This window comes from Dipodomys spectabilis, unplaced genomic scaffold, assembly GCF_019054845.1.
Source record: "Dipodomys spectabilis isolate Male_0828 unplaced genomic scaffold, ASM1905484v1 ptg000054l, whole genome shotgun sequence".
NCBI classification, from domain to species: domain Eukaryota; kingdom Metazoa; phylum Chordata; class Mammalia; order Rodentia; family Heteromyidae; genus Dipodomys; species Dipodomys spectabilis.
In genome coordinates, this window is record NW_024870731.1 from 20,628,348 (window position 1) to 20,649,889 (window position 21,542).

The 21,542-nt window shown below is 45.4% G+C and overlaps 2 protein-coding genes across 2 annotated transcripts in view; both read left to right on the forward strand.

Moving 5' to 3' along the window:
• Window positions 1-382: 382 nt before the first annotated feature.
• Window positions 383-2,190, forward strand: LOC122107945 (extensin-like). The gene is made up of 3 exons (XM_042679813.1): window positions 383-395; window positions 1,378-1,525; window positions 1,611-2,190. The coding sequence occupies exons 1-3, from the start codon at window positions 383-385 to the stop codon at window positions 2,188-2,190; spliced, it is 741 nt and encodes a 246-aa protein (XP_042535747.1).
• Window positions 1,422-21,542, forward strand: part of Abhd6 (abhydrolase domain containing 6, acylglycerol lipase) — a 47,713-nt gene continuing 27,592 nt past the window's right edge. Inside the window, exons 1-2 of the mRNA XM_042680138.1 lie at window positions 1,422-1,525; window positions 15,989-16,053. The gene's annotated coding sequence lies outside the window, so the exon portion shown is untranslated. The remainder of the gene's footprint in view (window positions 1,526-15,988; window positions 16,054-21,542) is intronic.

Here is a 21,542-nt window from a genome sequence, read left to right on the forward strand (position 1 = left end):
AGGCTACTTTATGAAGGATTTAAAAAATACATTTTGGATGTAGTGTCTTGAGGTATGGCTAGGGTGCTGGCAATGAACCCAGGATCTCCTTACTTCTGTCTCCTGAGTGCTTAGGATACCAGGCTTGAATCACCATACCTAGGTACTGGTGGATTTTTAAGTGGCTGAGAGTCTTGTTGGTGCTGGTCCCACCAACACCTATAGGGGGAAGCCAATAAGCAAGCGGAGGCCTCAGTTCCACAGGAAGACCTGTGTGCTGTAAGTCACAATGTCATAGTCTCTCTTTGCTCATCACTGCACAGAGATCCTCACACAATGGTGTGAAAAAGCCCAAGGCTTAATTAAAGAAGGTTTACTAGGAAAGTGATGTCTAAATTGAGACATGAAAGTCCAAAGTGCGGCCAGACTACTGTGAGGTTTACTTGTTCATATGAGAAAGGAAGGGCCATTTGCAGGTTTCACCAGCAAAGCGACGGCTAAAGGCCTTTCCAGATGCTAAACTACCTCTGCCCAGAAGCTGTACAGTCAGGCAATCCTGGCTTGGAATTTCCAGCTCTGTGTTCTCCAGGAGGGCTCCCTAAGCAGTTCCTCACCTCCACAGGAAGCCAACTACAGTGTTCACTTCAGAGGATCAAATGAGACAACTCATCAACTCACATCTGTCCTATTTTTTTTGGTGTGTTTGGTGGGGAGGGGGGGGTGTTTTTCTGCGGCTTGAACTCAGGGTCTGGGTGTTGAGTTCAAGGCTAGTGTTCTACCGTTTTTGAGCCACAGCTCCACTTTCAGCTTTTTGGTGGTTAAGTGGAGGTAAGAATCTCAAGGACTTTTCTGTCTGGGCTGGCTTCGAACAACAATCCCCAGATATAAGTCTTCTGAGTAGCTAGGATTACAGGCATGAGCTACCCATCCCCAGGATCCATCCAGTTCTTTCATACTGAGCTCTCTCAAGCAGAGATCCTGTCTGAGTCTCTTTGGTGGGTTTAAAGCCCACCGTGCCAGACACAATGCAGGCACTCAGTATCCACACTACCCCATTTTGGCTTCTCTGAGGAACCTCAGCTCCAGGGGTTACATTGCAGGCACCCTCCCTCCCCCCACCCCACCCCACCCCACTGTGCACCCCTGATTCCATTTTGCTGCTAGAAACCCGATAAGTGCTTCTGCTGTCCTTGGCTTGTATGGTTGGCGACAGGTTGCCAGGGCTAGGCGATGCTGAATATTAACTTTGCTTTCTTGGCCTAGAGCCTTAGAGTTGGAGGTAAGAGATCTCCAAGTTGGTGGCCAACACGCAGTACCTTGTGTGGGCGGGCCATCTTTTCTGTCGGAGGATGCGATTCCACGTGCTGTACCTTTAAGGAGCCAATCCCCGCCACGCAGGAGGAGCCCGCGGCGGAAGCCAGCGCTGCTCGCGGCCGAGCCCAGAAGGGAGCCGGGAACCGAGCCCAGAAGGGAGCCGGGAACCGAGCCCAGAAGGGAGCCGGGAACCGAGGTCAGGCGGCCGGACTCGGGCGACCGAAGTTACCCGGTGAGCAGAGCGGGGAGCACCGGGGTGAGATGCAGGGGTGGGGAGGGGGCAGTACCCGACTCCGTGACCTACACCCCCTTTCCAGGCTGCGCCCCGCGCCGCACCGGGCCGATGGGACCTGCACCCCGCACCCGCACCCCGCACCCGCACCCCGCACCCCGTCACTCCTACCTGCCCCCGCACGCGCACCCCGCACCCGCACCCCGTCACCCCTACCTGCCCCCGCACGCGCACCCCGCACCCGCACCCCGTCACCCCTACCTGCACCCCGCACCCGCACCCCGCACCCCGTCACCCCTACCTGCCCGCGCACCCCGCACCCCGCACCCCGCACCCCGCACCCCTACCTGCCCGCGTACCCCGCACCCCTACCTGCACCCCGCACCCGCACCCTGCACCCCGTCACCCCTACCTGCACCCCGCACCCGCACCCTGCACCCCGTCACCCCTACCTGCCCGCGTACCCCGCACCCCGCACCCCTACCTGCCCCCGCACGCGCACCCCGCTCCCGCACCCCTACCTGCCCCCGCACCCGCACCCGCACCCCACCCCTCGCACACCTCTCCCGCACCCCGCACCCGCGCTCCCTTGCCATTCCTCCTTCTGGTTCCGGGAGTGGTTTGAGATCCCCCCCTTAGCCCATCCTTCCACTTCCCGGAGCTAAGCTCGGGGACCGAGTGCACAGGGACTGACACCCGCACTCCCCCCCCCCCCCCCCGGCCCCCTGCCATTGGCTGGCTGGTTTTGTTCCTGCACCTGCCGTTGCTTCCACTTCCTGGAAAGAGGGGCCACCACTTGCCCTCGCGGAAGCCATCGTCTTCCTTGTCACCCCCCACACCCCAACGCAATTGCCCCCCAGGTCTGTAGCCGCCCCCGGAGTTCTTTCCTCGAATACCCTCCCCCTCCCCCAACCTGTCCCAACTCCCGCGTCCTTGCTCTTGGCCCTTTCAGAACGCTAGTCCGAGCACTCTTGCGGGCCTTGGGCTGCCAGCACCCTAGGGATCCGGCACCCCAGCATCTCTACATGCGGATTGTGTAATGCAGGCTGCAGCGCAGAGCACGTGCATGATGTGCACCCCAAGCTGGGGTCGGCCCTAGGGATAGGGCGAAGGGTCCAGAGGATCTTTACTGTGAACCTTGTTACATGGAAGGCACCCCTCTTCACCAGCTATAAAGCCCTCATGGCCGGCAGCACCCGTCTGGGAGTTAAAAATAGCTTATAATTAAAAAGAACTGACATAGAATAAGTACCTATTGAGTACTAGCCCTGTCTTAGGCACTTAAAATAATTACCTGCCTTATTTCTCAACAGCCTCTCTGAGATGGATACCACTGTTAATGCCTGTGCCACGATTGTTTTTCCCCATTACTCTAAATGAAACCCAGGGCCTGTGCATGCTAGGCAAGTGTTCCACCATTTGAGCCAAACCCCAGCCCTAATTTTATTTTATTTTTTGAAACCAGAACCTCTTACTTGCCAGGCAAGAGCTCTCTTAAGTCCTTAACTAATAAATTCTTATCAAGGGGCTAGGAAGGTGGCTCAGTGGTAGAGCGCTTGCCTTGCATGCATGAGGCCCTGGGTTTGATTCCTCAGCACCATATAAGCAAAAAGAAAAAAGCCGGAAGTGGCGCTGTGGCTCAAGTGGTAGAGCACTAGCCTTGAGCTGAAGAGCTGAGGGACAGTGCCCAGGCCCAGAGTTCAGACCCCACGACCAGACTAAAAAAAAAAAAAAAATTCTTATCAATACTTTTATAAAAATCAGAAGTTATAACCAAATAACCTAACCTAAGCTCCTGCTTAACTTGATTTCTTGAAATTAAGTCCAGTGGCTGCTGCTGGTGTAGTTCAGGGGTTGAGCACGTTGCCTGATTTAAGCAATGCTCTGGGTTCCACATTGAGCACCATAGATAGTTAGATAGATAAAGCTATAAAATCTAGTTCCCAGTGGACGGGGAATGTGGCTTAGTGGTAGAGTGCTTGCCTAGCATGCTCGAAGCCCTAGGTTCAAGTCCTCAGTACCATATACACAGAAAAAGCCAGAAGTGGTGCTATGGCTCAAGTGGTAGAGTGCTAGCAAAAGAAGCTCAGGGACAGTACCCAGGCCCCGAGTTTAAGTGCCAGGACTAGCCAAAAAAAAAAAAAAGTTTCTCAGACCAGTAAGGGGGCTTCAGTGCCCTACTAGAGAAGACTGAGGCCCAGAAAGCAGAATTTTGTTTGGAGGCGGGAACAGGGTGTCACACAACTAGAAAGCACTAGGGCTGGGATGGAGAAGGATTCTGAGGGTAGTACTTCTTGGGCTTCCCGTGCTTCTCTGGACCTTTAGCATGGGTATCTGGAGATTACCCTTATCCTTCCCTGCATCCTGGCTTCTCTTCACGCCCTGCTCTCTTTGGCTGTTAAACAAGCAGGTGCCCACATTTCTTCCCACTGCTGCCTGGCTCAGCTCTCCCTCCTCTGGGAATGCCCCGGGGGGGGGGGGGGTAGCATCTGTGCTGTTCTCTTAGGTGTGTCCAAGCTGGCAGGACTAGAAGTTTTCCCCAAGGCCCTTCTTTCCACCTTTCAGTCAAGCCTGGGGGGTGGGGGGTGGGGGGGGGTGGGGAATGGGAATGGGATGGGGGATGGGGAGTGGTACCCTTTGAAATGGATAGGCCCATGTTTCTGAACCCTGCAAATTCAGATTTCCTCCCTGGGCTGCAGCCTGATCCCAAGGAGAATGGCTCAGCCTAGGAGCCAACACTGGCACAATGTGTTTAGTGTTTAGTGTTAACAAAGGAGTTAAAGTATGACTTCCCTCTTCCAGTTGCTTCTCTGTGACTCTGGGCAAGTCACCTAACCTCTCAGAACATCAACTTTCAGTAAGAGTAGTTGCTTCAGAGGGCAGTGGTATCCCTGAGACACATAAGGCACAGTGCCCAGCATGTGATGGTAAGCTGTCAGTTAAGTGCCAGCTTTTGTGAAGAGCTCTGTGAAATGGCTCACCTTGTCTACTTAGTGGTGGACAAGGAAGTTTGTGCCAACCTGAGGTAAACTTTTTTTTTTTTATCTCTTTTGCATCCAGAAATTCCTAACCTTTGCCTTTTCAGTTAGGGGTAGAATTGGGCTTATTTTTTTCTGGTGTGTGTGTGTGTGTGTGTGTGTGTGTGTGTGTGTGTGTGTGTGTGTGTGTGTGTGTGTGTGTGTGTGTGTGTGTGTGTGTGTGTGTGTGTGTGTGTGTGTGTGTGTGTGTGTGTGTGTGTGTGTGTGTGTGTGTGTGTGTGTGTCTATTTACAGAGCCTGAGCACTGTTCCTTAGCTCTGTGTGTGTGTGTGTGTGTGTGTGTGTGTGTGTGTGTGTGTGTCTATTTACAGAGCCTGAGCACTGTTCCTTAGCTCTTCTGATCAAAGCTGGCACTCTACCACTTGAGCTACAGCTCCATTTCCTGCTTTTTGGTGGTTAGTTGGTTATGAACCTCATGGACTTTCCTGTTTGGCCTGGGATTTGCCCACATCTAAGCTTCCTGAGTAGCTAGGATAACAAATGTGAGCTTTCAGTTTTCTGGCTTTTGTGATGTATGAACTGTGAGTTCTATGAGTATCTGCGTGCTGAGAATTAATGTGGAAGGCAGTTTGTGCAATTGGGGGTCATTATGAAATTGGACAATATGAAAAAAAGCCTGTCCTTAGAGATGACCTTGCTTTGCAGCATGTGTTGGCTCAGACCTGTCGTGTTGACAAGACTCGGGTTATTTTTGGATTTGGATGGAAGGAAAGTAAAGATGAATGTATTTTTGAATTTGTTTATTATCTTTAAATAGTTATAATGTATCTTGATCAGTGTCACTTCTTTGAACATTCTCACCTAACTTTGGCTTTCCTGAGTGTATTGTTGTCATAGTCTGATAAACAGCTGAGAGTAGAAATCAATTCCACTCTGTATGTGGGGGGTGGGTTGGGGTGTGTGTCCTGGGGCTTGAACTAAGGGCCTGGCCTTAGTCCTTGAGCTTCTTCTGCTCAAGGCTAGGACTCTCTACCACTTGAGCCATAGCTCTACTTCCAGCTTTTAGGTCTTTTATTGGAGATAAGAGTCTCATGGACTTTCTGCCCAGGCTGGCTTCAAACTATGATCCTCAGATCTCAGCCTCCTGAGTAGCTAGGATTACAGGCATGAGCCACCAGTGCCCAGCTTCCACTGTGAAATTCTTTCTAAACTCATGGTTATTTTTGTGACTAGGTCAATTAGACACAGTGATGTGTTCTAAAAATAGGGCAGTGATGTCCCCTTCAAGCTAAGTGCCTGTAATATGCAAGGAAACTGGTTCTGCACATTGAAAATTTCTCTTAAATTGTGACTTTATTGGAAACTGCTAGGATCCTACTTGATAACCTAAAGACTATTGGATTTACATGTTTTCAGATATATATTTTCCATAAAGTTTATTCTGTATAACTTAGAAGAGGTAAAACCTTATTTCTAGGACTCTCTAGGGATGGTGACACTTTTTGGGTTTTCTAGTACTGTGACCACATGTGGCAATTTAAAAAAATGAATGAAAACTAAATAAGATTTCAAATTCAGTACTGTTACGGTTCAAGTGATCCATAGCCATGTACAGCCAGCAGCTACACTATTGGTGAGCTGGGAGAGGCCACTCCCCCTCACAGGAGGCCCTGAGACACAGCAGTTTGTCAGCTGGCAAGGCCATGAGAAAGCTGCTCAATGATGGGTTCCATTTCATTCTTTCTGTCAAGTCATCTGCTAGGCAAGAAATGGAGTATGCAAAGGTCGTTTATTGTCAGGATTGTGGAGCTTCATAAATCCCCTAGGAGTCATTTTGCCTGACTCACTAGGTTTTAACTACTGGTGTGTGTGTGTGTGTGCGTGTGTGTGTGTGTGTTCAAATGAAACATCCCAGTACTGCAAGTTAGAGCCATCAATAGATCTTTTTTTTTCTTTCTTTTTTTGGTCAGTTTTGGGGCCTGAACTCTGGGTTTGGGTGCTGTCTCTCAGCTCTTCAGCTCAAGGCTAGCACACTACCACTTGAGCCACAGCACCACTTCTGGCTTTTTCTGCTTATGTGGTGCTGAGGAATTGAACACAGGGCCTCATGCATGCAAGGCAAGGTCTCTACCACTGAGCCACCTTTCCAGCCCAACAGATATATATATATATATAGATATAGATAGATATAGATATCTATCTATCTATCTATATATATATATATTATTATTTTTTTTTGTCGGTCATGGGGCTTGAACTCTGGGCCTGAGAGCTGTCCCTTAGCTCTTCAGCTCAAGGCTAGTGCTCCACTACCACTTGAGCCCCAGGGCCACTTCTGGTTTTCTGGTGGTTTATTGGAGATGAGAGTTTCACGACTTTTCCTGCCCTGGCTGGCTTTGAACCACGAGCCTCAGATCTCAGCCTCCTGAGTAGCTAGGATTACAAGCATGAGCCACCTGTGCCCAGAAAGAGATCTTTTTAAAAGAATGCCTTGTAGCAGTGAAAATCATCACCTCTTGGGGTGAGGCCCAGTGATCTGAATTTTTATTTTATTTTATTTTATTGTACTGGCTATGAGGCTTGAACTCAGGACCTGAGGTGCTATCCCTGAGCTTTTTTGCTCAAAGCTGGTGCTTTACCACTAGAGACACAGCTCTACTTCTAGATTTTTGCTGGTTAATTGGAAATGAGTCCCATGGACTTTTCTTGGGCTGGCTTCCAATCATAATCCTCAGATCTCAGCCTCCAGAGTAGCTAGAATTTCAGATCTGAGCCACCAATGCCCAACATAAGTTTGTTTGTTTGTTTTAAGCTCCCATAGTTTTCTAATGAGCAGCCAGGACTGAGTATGGCATTGATTATAAACTTAGACAACAATCCTTGGGGTGTTGGGAAGACTGTTACAGTGAGTAGCTACAGCCAGGATGAGACAGTGGGCCCAGATCTGGAAGAACTAGCTAGAGCAGTCTTTTCTCTAAGGGAGCAGTTGTCCACATCTGGACACAGTTCCAGTTGTCACCACATGTGGACAGCATCACTAGTAGAGGCAAGGATGCTGGTAAACCTCTTCCAGTGTGCAGGACAGGCCACACAAAGCATTACATGGTCTCCACTCACTTGGCCTGCAACTGAGGTCTCCACCTGTGGTTGGATATATTTGGGGTTGTCTAAGCTTCTTCAGTATGGCCCCCAGTTGCCACTTGAGAGGAGCAGCAGCTTTTATAAGGTACGGGCCCAGGGAGACTACTGCAGGTTGACACTCTTATCTTATGAAGTACTTAGCTGAAGTAATAGTAGCCTTTGCCTGGAGCAGTTTGCCAGAAGCTTTGGCTGGCTGTTGGCATGGGGTATTTGCCTTGTAATAGTTCAAATTCCAACCCTTTCTGTGATGATGTCTGGGGCCTGGGCAATAGCTAGACCAGCCTCTGAGTATCAAGACAGCAAGCAGCACAGACCAGGTTCTCTGACCTCAGACATCTGAAGAGCCACCGTGAACAGGGTAAGTGGGATGGGGTGGCTATGTGTGGCAGGACTGCCTGGCTGTTGAGATGTCCTAGGAAGCAGGACTATGCCAGCTGTGCTCAGTAATCACTTTCAACTTGGGTCACATCATCTCTTTTTATCCCTACAATGAAGTTCTAAGAGGTGAAGTTCAAGATTTTATGGGTGGCCAAAGTGACACAGCCATTTGAACTCAGGTTGTCAAAGTGCAAAACCCAGCCTCTAGTAAAACATTTATAGGCCAGATAATGCAGCATTAGCAGGCTAGACCTGAAGATGAACTAGCCTGAGCAAATAAGAGGGAGAATTGTGTGCTAGAAAAAGAGGATCGTGTGTGCCAAAGCGCTGGAGGTATGGATGGGCCCCAAGCATCTGGGGATGGCTGATCGGTGATGGTGTGGTGGTAGGGAAATATATAGTGATAGAAGACTTGAGTGCTTACTAAGAAAATGTTGAAAGACTCGAGGAGGGAGAGTCCTTCCATGTGTCCAGAGGTTAATTAAGTTCTCTTGCTAGAAACTCCAGACTCAAAGTCCAGCATTTTAAGTTTTGATTTAAGATGTTCTAGTTTGGAACCATCTAACCCCATCATAAATTCCGATCTCTTTTGTGCCTCTGGGACTGATGAGAAGATTCATTCTCCTCCTTCCTAGCAACTGGCTCCCTTGGGAGTTCTCCTTTGAGAATCTCCTAGCACAGCATCTGCTGCTGTGTGCACAGTGCACTGGGGCAAGGGAACCCAGCTTAGCTAGCCGAGGCTTGTGGGCGGAGGATGGAGAGAACCAGAAAATCCTGCTAACCTGAGGCAGAAATGACAGCAGAGGTGAGGACAGGCAGGCAGATCAACCAGGGGCTCATTTGGAAGGCAGAAGGCCTATGTATCTGAGGCAACAGCTTTTTAGAAAAACCTCTTGTGAGGTGCTGGTGGTTTATGTCTACAATCCTGGATACTTTGGAAGCTGAGCTCTGAGGATCAAGGTTCAAAGCCAGCTCTGGGAGAAAATTCCATGAGATTCTTCTCTCCGGTTAGCCACCAAAAAGCCGGAAGTAAATTGTGGCTCACGTGGTAGAGCACCAGCCTTGAGAGAATAAGCTAAGTGAAAGGGCCCAGGCTCTGAGTTCAAATCTCAGTACCTGCACAAAAAAACCTTCCCATTGTCCAAGAAACAAAGCAATGAAACAAACCCTTACTATACATCCTGGCCCAGCCCAGAACCTGAAACACATTAGACTCTAAGCTAAGATCTGAGCTGTGATAGGGTGAAATAACCAACCAGCTAAAATCGTGTTGAAACAAGACAACACTATTTAAATGAAAGCCAGTTTCTCTGCTGGTTACAACAGTAACCAAAAGTCACTTGATCTTTTCATTTTCAAGGATCTAAAGTCCTCAGGCCCCTGGGGAGCCCACAGCCAGCATTTTCTCTCATCTCAAAGAACTAGAAAGAATACCAAACAACTGTTTTCTACATGCCTCAAAGAATTAAAATAGTCCTGTGTATGAGGGGGCTGTTAGCAGTAGCTTAAAGCAAACTGGCCTAAACCTGCACTTCTAAATAAAAGGAAAAGCTGGGAAGTTAAGGAGAGTTTGTTATCTCTAAAGGTCAGCAATATTTCTGACTGCCAAAGAGCCTGATAATTAGAGCGGTGAAATCAAAGGGCAAAGGTTTCTGGCTTTCTGCTCAAAGTCTGGAACTCAGGGTTGACGGTTAGCGTGATCTTTCTAGTTGCAATCTCCCCAGAAGAGATCACAGCAAGCCAGGAAAAGGAGCACAACAGCGAAATTTCATAGTTGAAAAAACTGAGGAAACTGAAGAACATGTTGAGTGAGATTCAGAAGGCTGACGTCTGGGTGTTGCAGTTCGAAGCCAGCCCAGGGAAGGAAAGTTCATGGGATTCTTATCTCCAATTAATCACAGAAAACGCTGGAAGTAGAGCTATGACTCAAGTGGTAAAGTGCTAGCCCTGAGCAAAAAGGAATTCAGGGACAGCACTCAAGCCCAGAGTTTGAGCCCCAAGGACTATCAAAAAAATAATAATAAAATAGAATAAATTAAAAAAATCCAAGTATAGCACGTGTACACAAAGAAAAGTACTGAGCTGTGCACTGGTGGCACATGCTTGTGATCCTATCTACTTAGGAGGCTGAGATCTAAGGATCACATTCGAAGCCAGTCCAGGCAGGAAAGTCTGTGAGACTCCTATCTCCAATTAACTGAGCTGTGACTCAAGTGGCTAGACTTGAGTAAAAAAGCTTACGGATAGTTCTTAGGCCCTTTATCATCACAACATCTACCTGAGGGGTAGTAACCCAGTTGGCCATTTTGGTTTTAGGGAGGTAAAACTGATTCATCAGATTGATTTCTTTTGGAGTGCACAGCTGTAGATATTTAAAGTCCATTTTCTAGCCCCTCACTGTCCCATGTACAGAACTTTCCTCAGATTTAGATGAACCTTCAATAAAACTTCACAGTGGCTTTTCACTACAAAAAAAAATCCAAGTATAGCATGTTTTTGCTCATTGTGCAAGTTGAGATTTAAAACACATACATATCCATGAACATGTATATATGTGTGTATACCTACCCCAAAACACACATATATACACACATACACAGAATATGAGTCTAGCAGTATACCTGTGGTTTATGTTTGTAATCTTAGCTACTCAGGAGGCTGAGACCTGAGGACTGACACTCAAAGCCAGCTTAGGCAGAGAAGTCTGAGAGACTCCATCTCCAATTAACCAGCAAAAAAGCTAACCTGAAGAAGCAGCTCGAATGGTAGAGTACTGGGAGAAACAAAAGCTGATTGAGAGCACAAGGCCCTGAACTTAAGCCCTGGTACTGGCACGCATGCCTAACACAGACTTGATTGTAACTATGGGACCATATAGGAGGATGAAGGGAAGGGGAGATGGAAAAATAAAGATGGAGAACGAATAATTTTGAAGCACAGTATAACTATATATGAGGAACTATATATAAGGAATCCCCATGAAAGCTGTTGATCAGTAGGGAATATAGGGACAGGGAAAGATTAGACAATAGAAAGGAAGATTTGTTTGATTGTAATGTAAGTACCTCTGAAACATCTTTGTGAAACCCTTTAGTGCAATTAATACACATTAAACAACATACAAAATGACAGGAAAGTAAGACAGGCACTGATAAGGTGGATAAGCAGGAACAGACAGGGCTAATGCAGAGGCCAAACGATGATGAATGATGATAAGTGTGATGATGATAAAATAGTTTATTTGCACTTATGAAATTAGAACACTGAAATCTATTGAAATTGTTTTAAGAAATCAGGTGTCAAGTGATAGGAGTGAGATTAATCAGGATGCATTGTGTAGAAATGGCACAATGAAACTGCCTTGCACAACTAATATAAGGTAAATTAAAAAAATTACATTTCTTAGCTGAAAGTAAAATTCAGTTTTATTGGCACTGTAACCAAATGGGTAAAAGAACAATTAAATTTAGTAAATAGGAATCAAAATCCATGTTATCATTGTGGCATTGGGCTCTTTCTTAGAACAAAGAATAAACATCTGGTAGTTTGTTTAATAGCAGGGACAAAGAGTCCAGCCAGGAGGCTGGGGATGTGGCTTAGTAGTAGAGTGCTTGCCTAGCATCCATGAAGCCCTGGTTTTGATTCCCCAGTAACACATAAACAGAAAAAACGGGAAGTGTTGCTGTGGCCGAAGTGTTAGAGAACAGAGAAGCTCAGGGACAGAGCCCAGGCCCCGAGTTAAAGCCCCAGGACCGGGGGAAAAAAAGAAAAAAAAAGTCTAGCCAGTTAACATTTGGTTATCCTGGTGCTATTAACAGAAAAAGTCATTTGGGCAGAAATACCTTAGAGCTTTGTTGACACCCCCACCCTCCTCCTCATCCAAGTATCTGTCCCCCAAAGAGCTCCTTGTCTCTCCTCTATCAATTCTTGATGTGTCTCTCTCATTTTGCTGGTCCAACTATTGCCTCTACACATTTGTTCAGGCATTTCCTCAGCCTCACTTGCTTTGATTTCATGAAATCTGACTTGTACCACGTGCAATTTTATTTTGCCTTGTCTGGCTGGACCTAAATTGTTTGTAAGTTTATATTGTTATCTGAGGTCCCTTGTGAGTTACTTACAGTCTCTTATGACAGACAATATAAATAAGACTGTAATAAGTAACTTTGTACAAATATATTTTTATAGACAATCAGATACGAATACAGCTGAATTCTTAGAAGATGATATAGTTAGGTCAAAGGTAGATATGTCTTATATTGTTATAGATTTTGTCAGATTGCCCTGCATGGAGTTTATGGGTGGGAGGCTAAGTTGATCCACAATAAGAAACTGTCTGTTTCTGCCTCAGCCACATTGTCTATAATTAAACTTTTTATTTAATTTGCCAGTATGATAAAGTAAGCCCACCATCAATGTGTAGATGTATTGCGTCTCTTAATGTAAATGAGTTCAAGCATTTTCTTTTGTATGTTTTAAGAGTCATTTCTCTTAGCTGTCCGGAAGTTATTGCATCAGACCCTTTGCTTATTTTCTAATGCAGTTTATTGTTCTCGATTTGTAGGACATTAATCTGTTACCTCTGATAAATTTTAATTTTGTTGATAGTATGTTCAAGTGGTTATTTAAAAACAATATTAGACAGTCATTGTGTTTCTCTCTTGTAATAAAATTAGTAACACAACAATTATTTTGTAACAGCGATGCTTTTCATTATGGCTACTGTTTTTCATGTCTTCATAGACAGGCCTTTCCCTAGGGAGATATTTAAAAGGATTCTTGCTGGGTGCTGGTGGCTCATGCCTGTAATTCTGGCTGGCTACTTGGGAGGCTGAGATCTGAGGATCATGGTTCAAAGCCAGTCCAGGTAGAAAAGTCTGTGAGATTCTTTTATCTCCAATTTACCACCAAAAAGCTGGAAGTAGAGTTCTGGCTCAAGTGGAAGAGCACCTCAGAGACAATCCCCCCTCCTCCCACCTCTCTCCCCATACCTTGTACTGACTTGGGCATTTGTGTAAGACAGACACAGACACACACAGACACACACACACACACACACACACACACACACACACACGAGTTCTCATTTCTTCCATACTGTTCATGGTTCTGTTTATTCATTTAATACTGACCTGTCTGAAATACTTGGGGGTCTATGGCTTAGCTTTCCCTGCTATGTGCTCATGCTCCTGTGTGGCCCTTCTGCCAGCTCCTCTGTCCTTCTGCCCAGCCCTTTTCTTTTGAACATGCAGCCCTATTTGACAGTCTCACTTTTGCCCTTGTCATGCCTGAACAGGAATTTTCCTATTTTATGCTTCTTACCATAACTGGAATGACTAGTATGTTACCACACCCAGCTTCTTTCCTTGAGTTTCATGAACTTTTTTTTTTTTCATGGGCTAGCCTGGAACCACAACTCTGCCATCTCAGCTTCCTCCTAGTTGGAATGGCTTGTAGCACCATATCTATTGGTTAAAATGGGGGTCTTGTGAACTTTTTGCCCAGGCTGGCCTTAAATCTAGATCCTCTTGATCTCAGCCTTCTCAGTAGCTTGAATTACAGGCATGAGCCACCAGTGCCAAAGTGAGTTTGCAATTTTTTAACGTCTACAAGGAGAAGGGAAAATTTCATGAGGATAGATTACTGCTCTGAGTTTTTAAAATTTTTATTTCATGATTTTGTTTTAATTCCTAAATATCTCTTTTTAAATTTTATTTTTATTTTTTTGCCAGTCCTGGGGCTTGAACTCTGGTTCTGGGTACTATCCCTGAGCTTCTTCTGTTCAAGGCTAGGTCTCTACCATTTGAGCCATAGTGCCGCTTCTGGCTTTTTCTGAATAATATATTGAAGAGTTGCATGGACTTTTCTGCCCAAGGTTAACCTCAACCAGTGATCCTCAGATCTCAGCCTCCTGAGTAGTTAGGATCACAGATGTGAGCCACCGGTGCCCTCCTGTTTTCTTATGTAATCTCCCTGTCACCTCATGTATCTGTCTTGACTCGTAGTATTTGATAACTGTATAGACTTAGTTTTTTAAAAATACATTTCTAATACACCGAAGTATCCTTGTGTTCCTGATTTGATTAAATAAAGTCATAGGTAGTAATCATTTATTGTCACAAATAAGTTATTTATGCCAGGAAGATAGTGATGGTTTTTTATTATATTTGTTTGTTTTTATGCCCATAAGGGGATTAAGCTCAGGGCCTGGATACTGACCCTTAGCTTGCTTGCTCAAGTCTGGTGCTCTATCACTTGAGTTACAGCTCCACTTCTGGCTTTTTGCTAGTTAAATGGAGATAAGAGTATCACAAACTTTCTGTCAAGGCTGGCTGTGAACTGCGATCCTAATATCTCAGCCTACTGAGTAGCTAGAATTACAGATGTGAGCCACAGGTGCCTAGTTACTGACTTTCTTTTAATGATTTCTTATTGTTATTATTATCTTACATCAGTTGTACAAGGGACATTTTATTGTGCCATTTCCATGCATGCATACAATAAACCTGATCAGCCTCAGACTCTATTCCTCTCCCTTATCCCTCTCTTCCTTTCTCTGATTATAGTCATTCTTTATCACCCTTTCCATTCACCCACCCACTCCTGTTGATACCCACGTCCCAACAGAGCTGGCTTATTTTCCTGCCATTCTTCCCTTTTTTGGTGTCTATTCATTGCACCTAGGGGCAGCAGATGGTTGTTCTTTAGTTGTACACACACACAAAGAAAAAATGTATATCGTCATTTGGCCTCACTCAAGGCAATATGGATCGCTCTGGAGCAGGCCACAGCCTGCTCTCTATTCTCTATTCAGTGCTCCGTAGCACTGCTGCCTCCCTTTGTCTGTTGGTTGCTGCTCTTCTCCCACTCCTTCTAGAATACTATATCTAGGTAAAAGGAGATTCTGAATCTTTATTGCTGTTTCTTTGATAAGGTGAGATTGCAGAGCAAGACTGACTCCTGCCCCGAGTCCCAAGAGCACTCTATCCCTTGTGTTTCATATGCAGCCTGGCTGTATGACCTCTCACCTCTCACCTATTGCTTTCGCGCGCTCTCTCTCTCTGTCTCTCTGTCTGTCTGTCTGTCTGCCTCTCTCTCTCTCTTTCTCTCTTTCTCTCTCTCCCTCACCCCCCCTCAGTCATGGGGCTTGAACTCAAGGCCTTGGTACTACCCCTGAGCTCTTTTGCTCAAAGCTAGCACTCTACTGCTTTGAGCCATAGCACCACTTCTGGTTTTCTGGTGGCTAATTGGAGATAAGAGTCTTAACTTTTTCTGCCTGGCCTCGCCTTGAACTGTGATACTTAGATCTCAGCCTCCTGGGGATCTAGGTTTACAGGTGTGAGCCACTCGTTCCCAGCTCTCTTTTCTTTTCTCTTTTTGTCCTGGTCCTAGGCACTGTCTCTGAGCTTTTTTTTTTTTTTTTTTTTTTGCCTAGCAGTCTCCCACTTGAGCCACAGCTGAAATTCCAGCTATTTGGTAGTTAATTGGAGATAAGAGTCACATGGACTTTCCCGCCTAGGCTGACTTCCAACCACCCTCCTCAGATCTCAGTTACCTGAGTAGCTAGGATTATAGGCATGAGCCACCAGTTCCCTTCTTGCTTTCTAATTTTTTTAAAAGAAGTTCTTAGAAACTGTACAATAGAATTTATGGTGATATTTCCGTATCTACACGAGATACATTTTGATCCTCTTCACTCTCTGTATCATCTATCTGTTTGCTTCTTTGCTCTGCTGTTACCGCTCCACCTTGGTTCATTATCTGAGATGCCCTGCCCTATGTGACCTTTTGTCTACTGTGCCCTTTGGGCTAAGGATGTGGCCTGAGATAGAGGCAGACCATAAAGGCCACAGGACAGGATGTTTGCACTTTTCCTGGGCACTCAGAGACCTGGCTGTTCTTAGCACTTCATTCATATTCCTTAAGATGATTTAATGCTTTGTCATTTAATTTCTTGTGATTCTAGAATCTCATTTTCAACTCCTGCCAAAGCCAGTAGCAGCTGAGAAAGAAAGCCATACTCTTTGAAAAGTAAGTATGGGTTTTGTTTTATTTTAAACATTATAGACTACCCCCATAAAAAGGCAGGTCTTTCTGAGGCTGGATCATTTCTGAACTCCCTCCTACCCTCTGTAGGCCACTTGAGCTAGGCGGTTCTCTGGGGTCAGATAAGAAGGAATTGGGTACCTGGAGGTTTTCCTCACTCTCAAAGCTCCTACAAACAGTTTTTATAGGTATGCCAGAAGCAGGACTCTGATGGGAAGAAGGCGGCGTGGTCTGTGGTAACCAGTGCTGTCCTTGGGAAATGTGGTGCTAGACCGGGCTCTGGAGGCCTAGAGGAGTTTATCAACTAGCCAGGAGGCCAAAAGTTTATCAGTTTGTCAGCAGGGCTCTGCTAGGAGAGGCCAGTGGGAGGGATAGAGCAGAGGCCAGTGCAGAGCTGGGTAGTGCAGGGAGCTGGTTTGTTAGGATGCTAGCAGAGACCGGGTGAGTCTAAACTACTACAGTGAGTGGGGATACTATGAGATGATTGATATTTCATTAGTTCAGTACAGTCCAAATCCTGGGGGAATTTGAGACGATCCCTCTGGGAGAGGGGATTGTGGGTGTGGGGAAACTTTTACAGAAAGGAAGCAAAGAGGAAGGAGGACCTGGCCATAGTGTGCTGACACAGAGCTCCGTTGCCTGACATGCAGTTCTCATTTTAGTGGGATTTTCTGCCTACCCAACATTCCTAGTCAATATTGAGCCAAACTGGTTAGAGAAATAGCTTCTAGGAGACCTTCAAGGGTGTAGATCTGTTAATACTTGTGTTTTCCAGTATGGGAACTTTGATCCACATGTGGCTGTGGATTACTTTGAAAGGTAGCTGGTGTAACTGAAAATTGAACATTAGATTCCATTGAATGAGTAGATTACTTAATCATTGAGTTGTTTTAGTTTGAATGACATTTTGTGTAGACTCAGACAGGTTAACTTTAGGGCTGGTGCCTTTCCACCATTGCATACTTAGAGTGGGAGCAAGTGAGAAGAACGGAAGATGCATTGGCATCCAGACTAGACTGATGAGGGTATTGGAAGTGATATTGGCAGAAATCAGTCACAAGTGGTAGAGAGATATATCTGAGACATTGTGGAACTTTGTATTGCAGTTAGAAAAATTTAGAAAAAGGTCTGATTGGGTCTGTTAATTTTTAAATTTGCTATAAAGGGATTAGGGAAGGATGCAAGTGAGGAGAGAAGAGCATTATGGGAATATCCTGGGGAGAGAGCGAAGAGAGTATCCTAGAACCCTAACCAGGCTTGCTTCAATAGCAAGACTGCTGGAGCAGCAAACTGCAGATGAGGAATGGGCACAGTTCCAGAGGTGAGGAGACAAAAAGGCCATTAAAAAAGGCCAAGAACCTTGGAGCTTGGCCATACTTGCAAAGTGGCTGGGCAACCTTAACCTGCTTGCTCCACAGTTTCAGTGAGATAGAGAAGAGGATTGAGAACAACCTATGTATTATAGTATTCTGTTCCTGCTCTCCTGTTGCTTCCACACAAGAGAATCTTTTCTTTGCATCATTTTTTTTTTTAAGATTTTTTTTTTTTGGTCTGGTCATGGGGCCTGAACTCTGGGCCTGGGCACTCTCCCTCAGCTCTTTAACTCAAGGCTAGCGCTCTACCACTTGAGCCACAGCGCAACTTCCGGCTTTTTTCTTTTTGCTTATGGGGTGCTGAGGAATCGAACCCAGGGCCTCATGCTTGCAAGGTATGCACTCTACCTATAAGCTACCTTCCCAGCCCTCTTTGCATCCTTTTTATCTGCTAGTGTTTGCATAATTTTGAGGAATCATTGTTTCAGAAGTCAGTGTTTGTTAGATGCAACACTACCTAAGAGCTAGCTTATAATGCTTCCATTTCAAGGAATAGGACTAAGCTGACAGGTGACTTAAAAATTTAAAATAAAAAAATTAAAATACTGCCTGTTGAAACAGTTCTGGAGAATGGCAAAGGACACCCATGAGGACGTAGAGCTCTGAGCTTGTGCACAGTGACACATAGTCCATTACTGCTCCAGAACTCTTTGCTAAGGTCAAGGTAGCATGAACTAAGGAGACCTAGGGGATTCAGTGAAGTTTAGGTCACCCCACCTCAAATTGGATTCACTGTTTTAGCCTCAGTGTTCTGTTCTCATCTTTGAAATGGAAGACATGCTTTCTGTTTTATAATAGTGCGAGATAAAATGGAAGGGTGCATGCCTGGCCCTGCCTGCGGAGGGTATCAGTGGATTGATGCCATTGCTCTTAGGTTTTTGGCTATGATGCAGGTATTTTTGTTGAGGTTATTGTTAAGGATCATCATTATTTTGAAGGGATCAAATTTGATGGGCTACAGGTAGGTGTCTAGAGAAAGGCAGAGTTCCATGAAAATGTCCTCCATTTGGTTTATTCTTGGATTTTGCTTTATCAACTGGAGATTCATGTGTTGGAGCTTAAGATTCTCCAGTTTTCAAAACAAGTGAGCATGTTTAAAAGAGAATTGTGAAATGTCATGTCTGATTCCAAAATCCAGACTGAACTCTATTTCCCTTACGCAGTGTTTATCTGGATCCAAGTAATCTTTGTCCTGTGTTCAGACATAAAGGCACAGCTTGGGTAGTGACAAGTGGAAGAGAAGGTCATGTGGCAGGTTGGGGGGGGGTCTTTTGTGGCCTGTGACACTGGTTATACTGCCTGGTGCTGAAATGGCCAGATTCTTGTTGACATGACCTTACTTCACATTGCACTGCAGGACCCTGAGGTCCCTTGCCTCCTCCAATGGATACGAGGTGGGGAAAGTAAGGCAGTGAACATTATCAGTACCAAAAAAATGCTTACCAGATACCGTCTTAACTTCTGGAACAATTTAATAGGAGACAAGATTCTTGAGATGACAAGCCAGACCGTACTCTTTAATTGCCTGGCGTAATTTCAGAAAGATTTGGTGTCACCAAAGTAGAAAGGAGGGGATTTGGTTGAATATCCGTATTCAGTAGATGAGGAGTCCAAGGTCTTTCAGTCAGAGTGTGCAAGGGCCCCAACAGGAGGAGGAGCTGGCTGATGCCCCAGCCAGTGTGCAGGGTTCTGGGGAATCTGCCCCTTAGTGACAGCCATCCCCACATACATCATGATTCTCTGCAGACCTGTGTGTCACATACTTAGCAGCTTTAGGTGATTCCTTTTTATTCTTAAAATTAATTAGCATCTACATCATAACTTGAAAGTATTTGTTTGCCGGGCGCCAGTGGCTTGTGCCTATAATCCTAGCTATTCAGGAGGTTTGTAGTTCAAAGCCAACCTTATCTCCAGTTACAGAAAAATCTAGACGTGATACTGTGGCTCAAGTGATTGAGCCAAAAGAAATGGAGGGACAGTGCCCAGGCCCAGAGTTCAAGTCCCAGGACTGGCATAAACAAACAAACAAACAAATAAAAGTATCTGTTAAAATCAATGAAAGGGAACCGTGGTCCTGACCAGCTAAATTGCTCCTGGAGTCCCCAGGATCAGAGAACTATTTAACATAGCTTCCTAGGGGAGAATGCAGTCATAATATTCAATGTGTATCCTACGAAACTAGGAAAATGAGAGGGAGGGGTTGGGAGGAGAATGATGAGAGGGTGACATTGATCAAAATGCAGAGTTCTCATAAGACGTGTTGGATCGTAACCCCTTGTATGACTACTTAAAAGTAATAAAAATTGGGCTGGGAAGGTGGCTCAGTGGTAGAGCACTTGCCTTGCATGCCTGAGGCCCTGGGTTCGATTCCTCAGCACCACATAAGCAAAAAGAAAAAGCCGGAAGTGGCGCTGTGGCTCAAGTGGTAGAGCACTAGCCTTGAGCTGAAGAGCTGAGGGACAGCGCCCAGGCCCTGAGTTCAGGCCCCACGACTGGATCCCCCCCCCCAAAAAAATAATAAAAATTAACAACAACAACACTATTCTGAGAGCTCTCTGACTGAAGGGAGATAATGATTGTGTGTGTGTGTGTGTGTATGTGTGTGTGTGTGTGTTGGTGTTAGCTAAAGCTGTGAACCTTGAAGCATGGCTTAATTTTCTCCTCTTCCTGCAAAGCATCTTGCACTGTCAGTCCTGTGGGTCTGTGGTCCTGGAAACACTTACATTCAGAACAAATTTTCTCATTTTTAGTCACTGGTGGTTCCTAGTTCACAGACTTCAGTTTTTGTGTCTCTAGCCTTCTCCTCAGCATGTAGATTATTCTATTAATAAACCCCAGCAGAGCAGAAGAACTGCTTTCTAAAGAAACAATGTTGCAGAGATAGAAATAACTGTCTATTCTTTATCTGTAGATTAAAACATTGCAATTGGAAAGTGGTTCTGTTTTTTTGTTTTGTTTTGTTTCAGCCAGGGCCTATCCTTATTTGACCTTGTCAGGAAAAGCCTGCAGGTTCTCTGGAATAAATCTAAACCTTGCTCCATTGATCATATTCTACATTTCTGCTGGTAAATGGAAGATGGATCCTGGTAGAACTTTCCAACTTGTTGACAGGCACCCACAAGGCAGGGAGGTATCTTTCTAAAGACCATAATTTCAGTTCAGGGCTGTTATTTCCAGTGTCAGAGCCTTGTACACCTATATCCTCTGGCATAAAATGTTCTTATTCCTAGTTAAGTGTTCTACCACCGAGCCACACCTCCATCCTCTGTACTGTGAATTTAATAGGCGACCCCTCCAGGGAGTTTTTGGTTACTGGAAGAAGAAAAGCATCAGATCTCTTACAGCATTCTTGGGAATCATTTTCCTTTACAGACAATTCAATAGCATTGGATCCATTTGTTAACTTTGCTTGTCATGAGTCCACTTCTACTTAGCAGGCACAGAGAAAGAACATGCGTGGTTATTCCTACCCTCAGGGCACAGTGAGAAACTGGTCACTGAGTCAGGCTCACTGGGACAGTTGTTCTCAGCAACTAAGCTCCCAGGAGGGCAGTTGAATAAGAAAAGAAACAAGGGTGCTGCTTAGGCCTGGGCAGAGAGAATAGGGTAGAATATGGCTGAGGAGTGTCTAACTCACCTAGCCAAATTGGGGTTTCCCCTTTTCAACCTTGAGCACCTTGTTTGGCTAAGTCTCTAGGACAGAGAACTCTTCATGGAGAAATCAGAGATAATGAATGTAGGCACCTAAGAACAAAAGGGATTGCAAAGATTAAGAAGAGACCATTGGAAACAATGACATGAACTAGAGCTTGGCACAAGGGGTTTTGTTGCAATCAGAAGCCCGTTTTTTTAATCACTGTTGTACCAGCTGGGTGACCTGGATAAGTTAGTTAAGCTTTCTGAGCCCCAGTTTTCTTCAAATTTATAAAACAGGGGAAGCAGTTATGGTGGGATCTGCCTGCCCTGGGCCACATGGCAGCCCTCATCTGTGTTTATGAGTCTTTAGGAAGACCTCGGAAAGCTACCTTTGCTCTTGTTCCCCTTGCAGCCTCTTGTTATATATCACTTATATCTTAATGTCATATATGTATATTGGAAAGA

Bases quoted from the DNA above. Each gene is read 5' to 3' on its own strand.
- LOC122107945 (XM_042679813.1), top strand. The intron at 1,526-1,610 runs GTGAGCAGAGCG...CCCCCTTTCCAG, and splicing joins CGGGCGACCGAAGTTACCCG to GCTGCGCCCCGCGCCGCACC.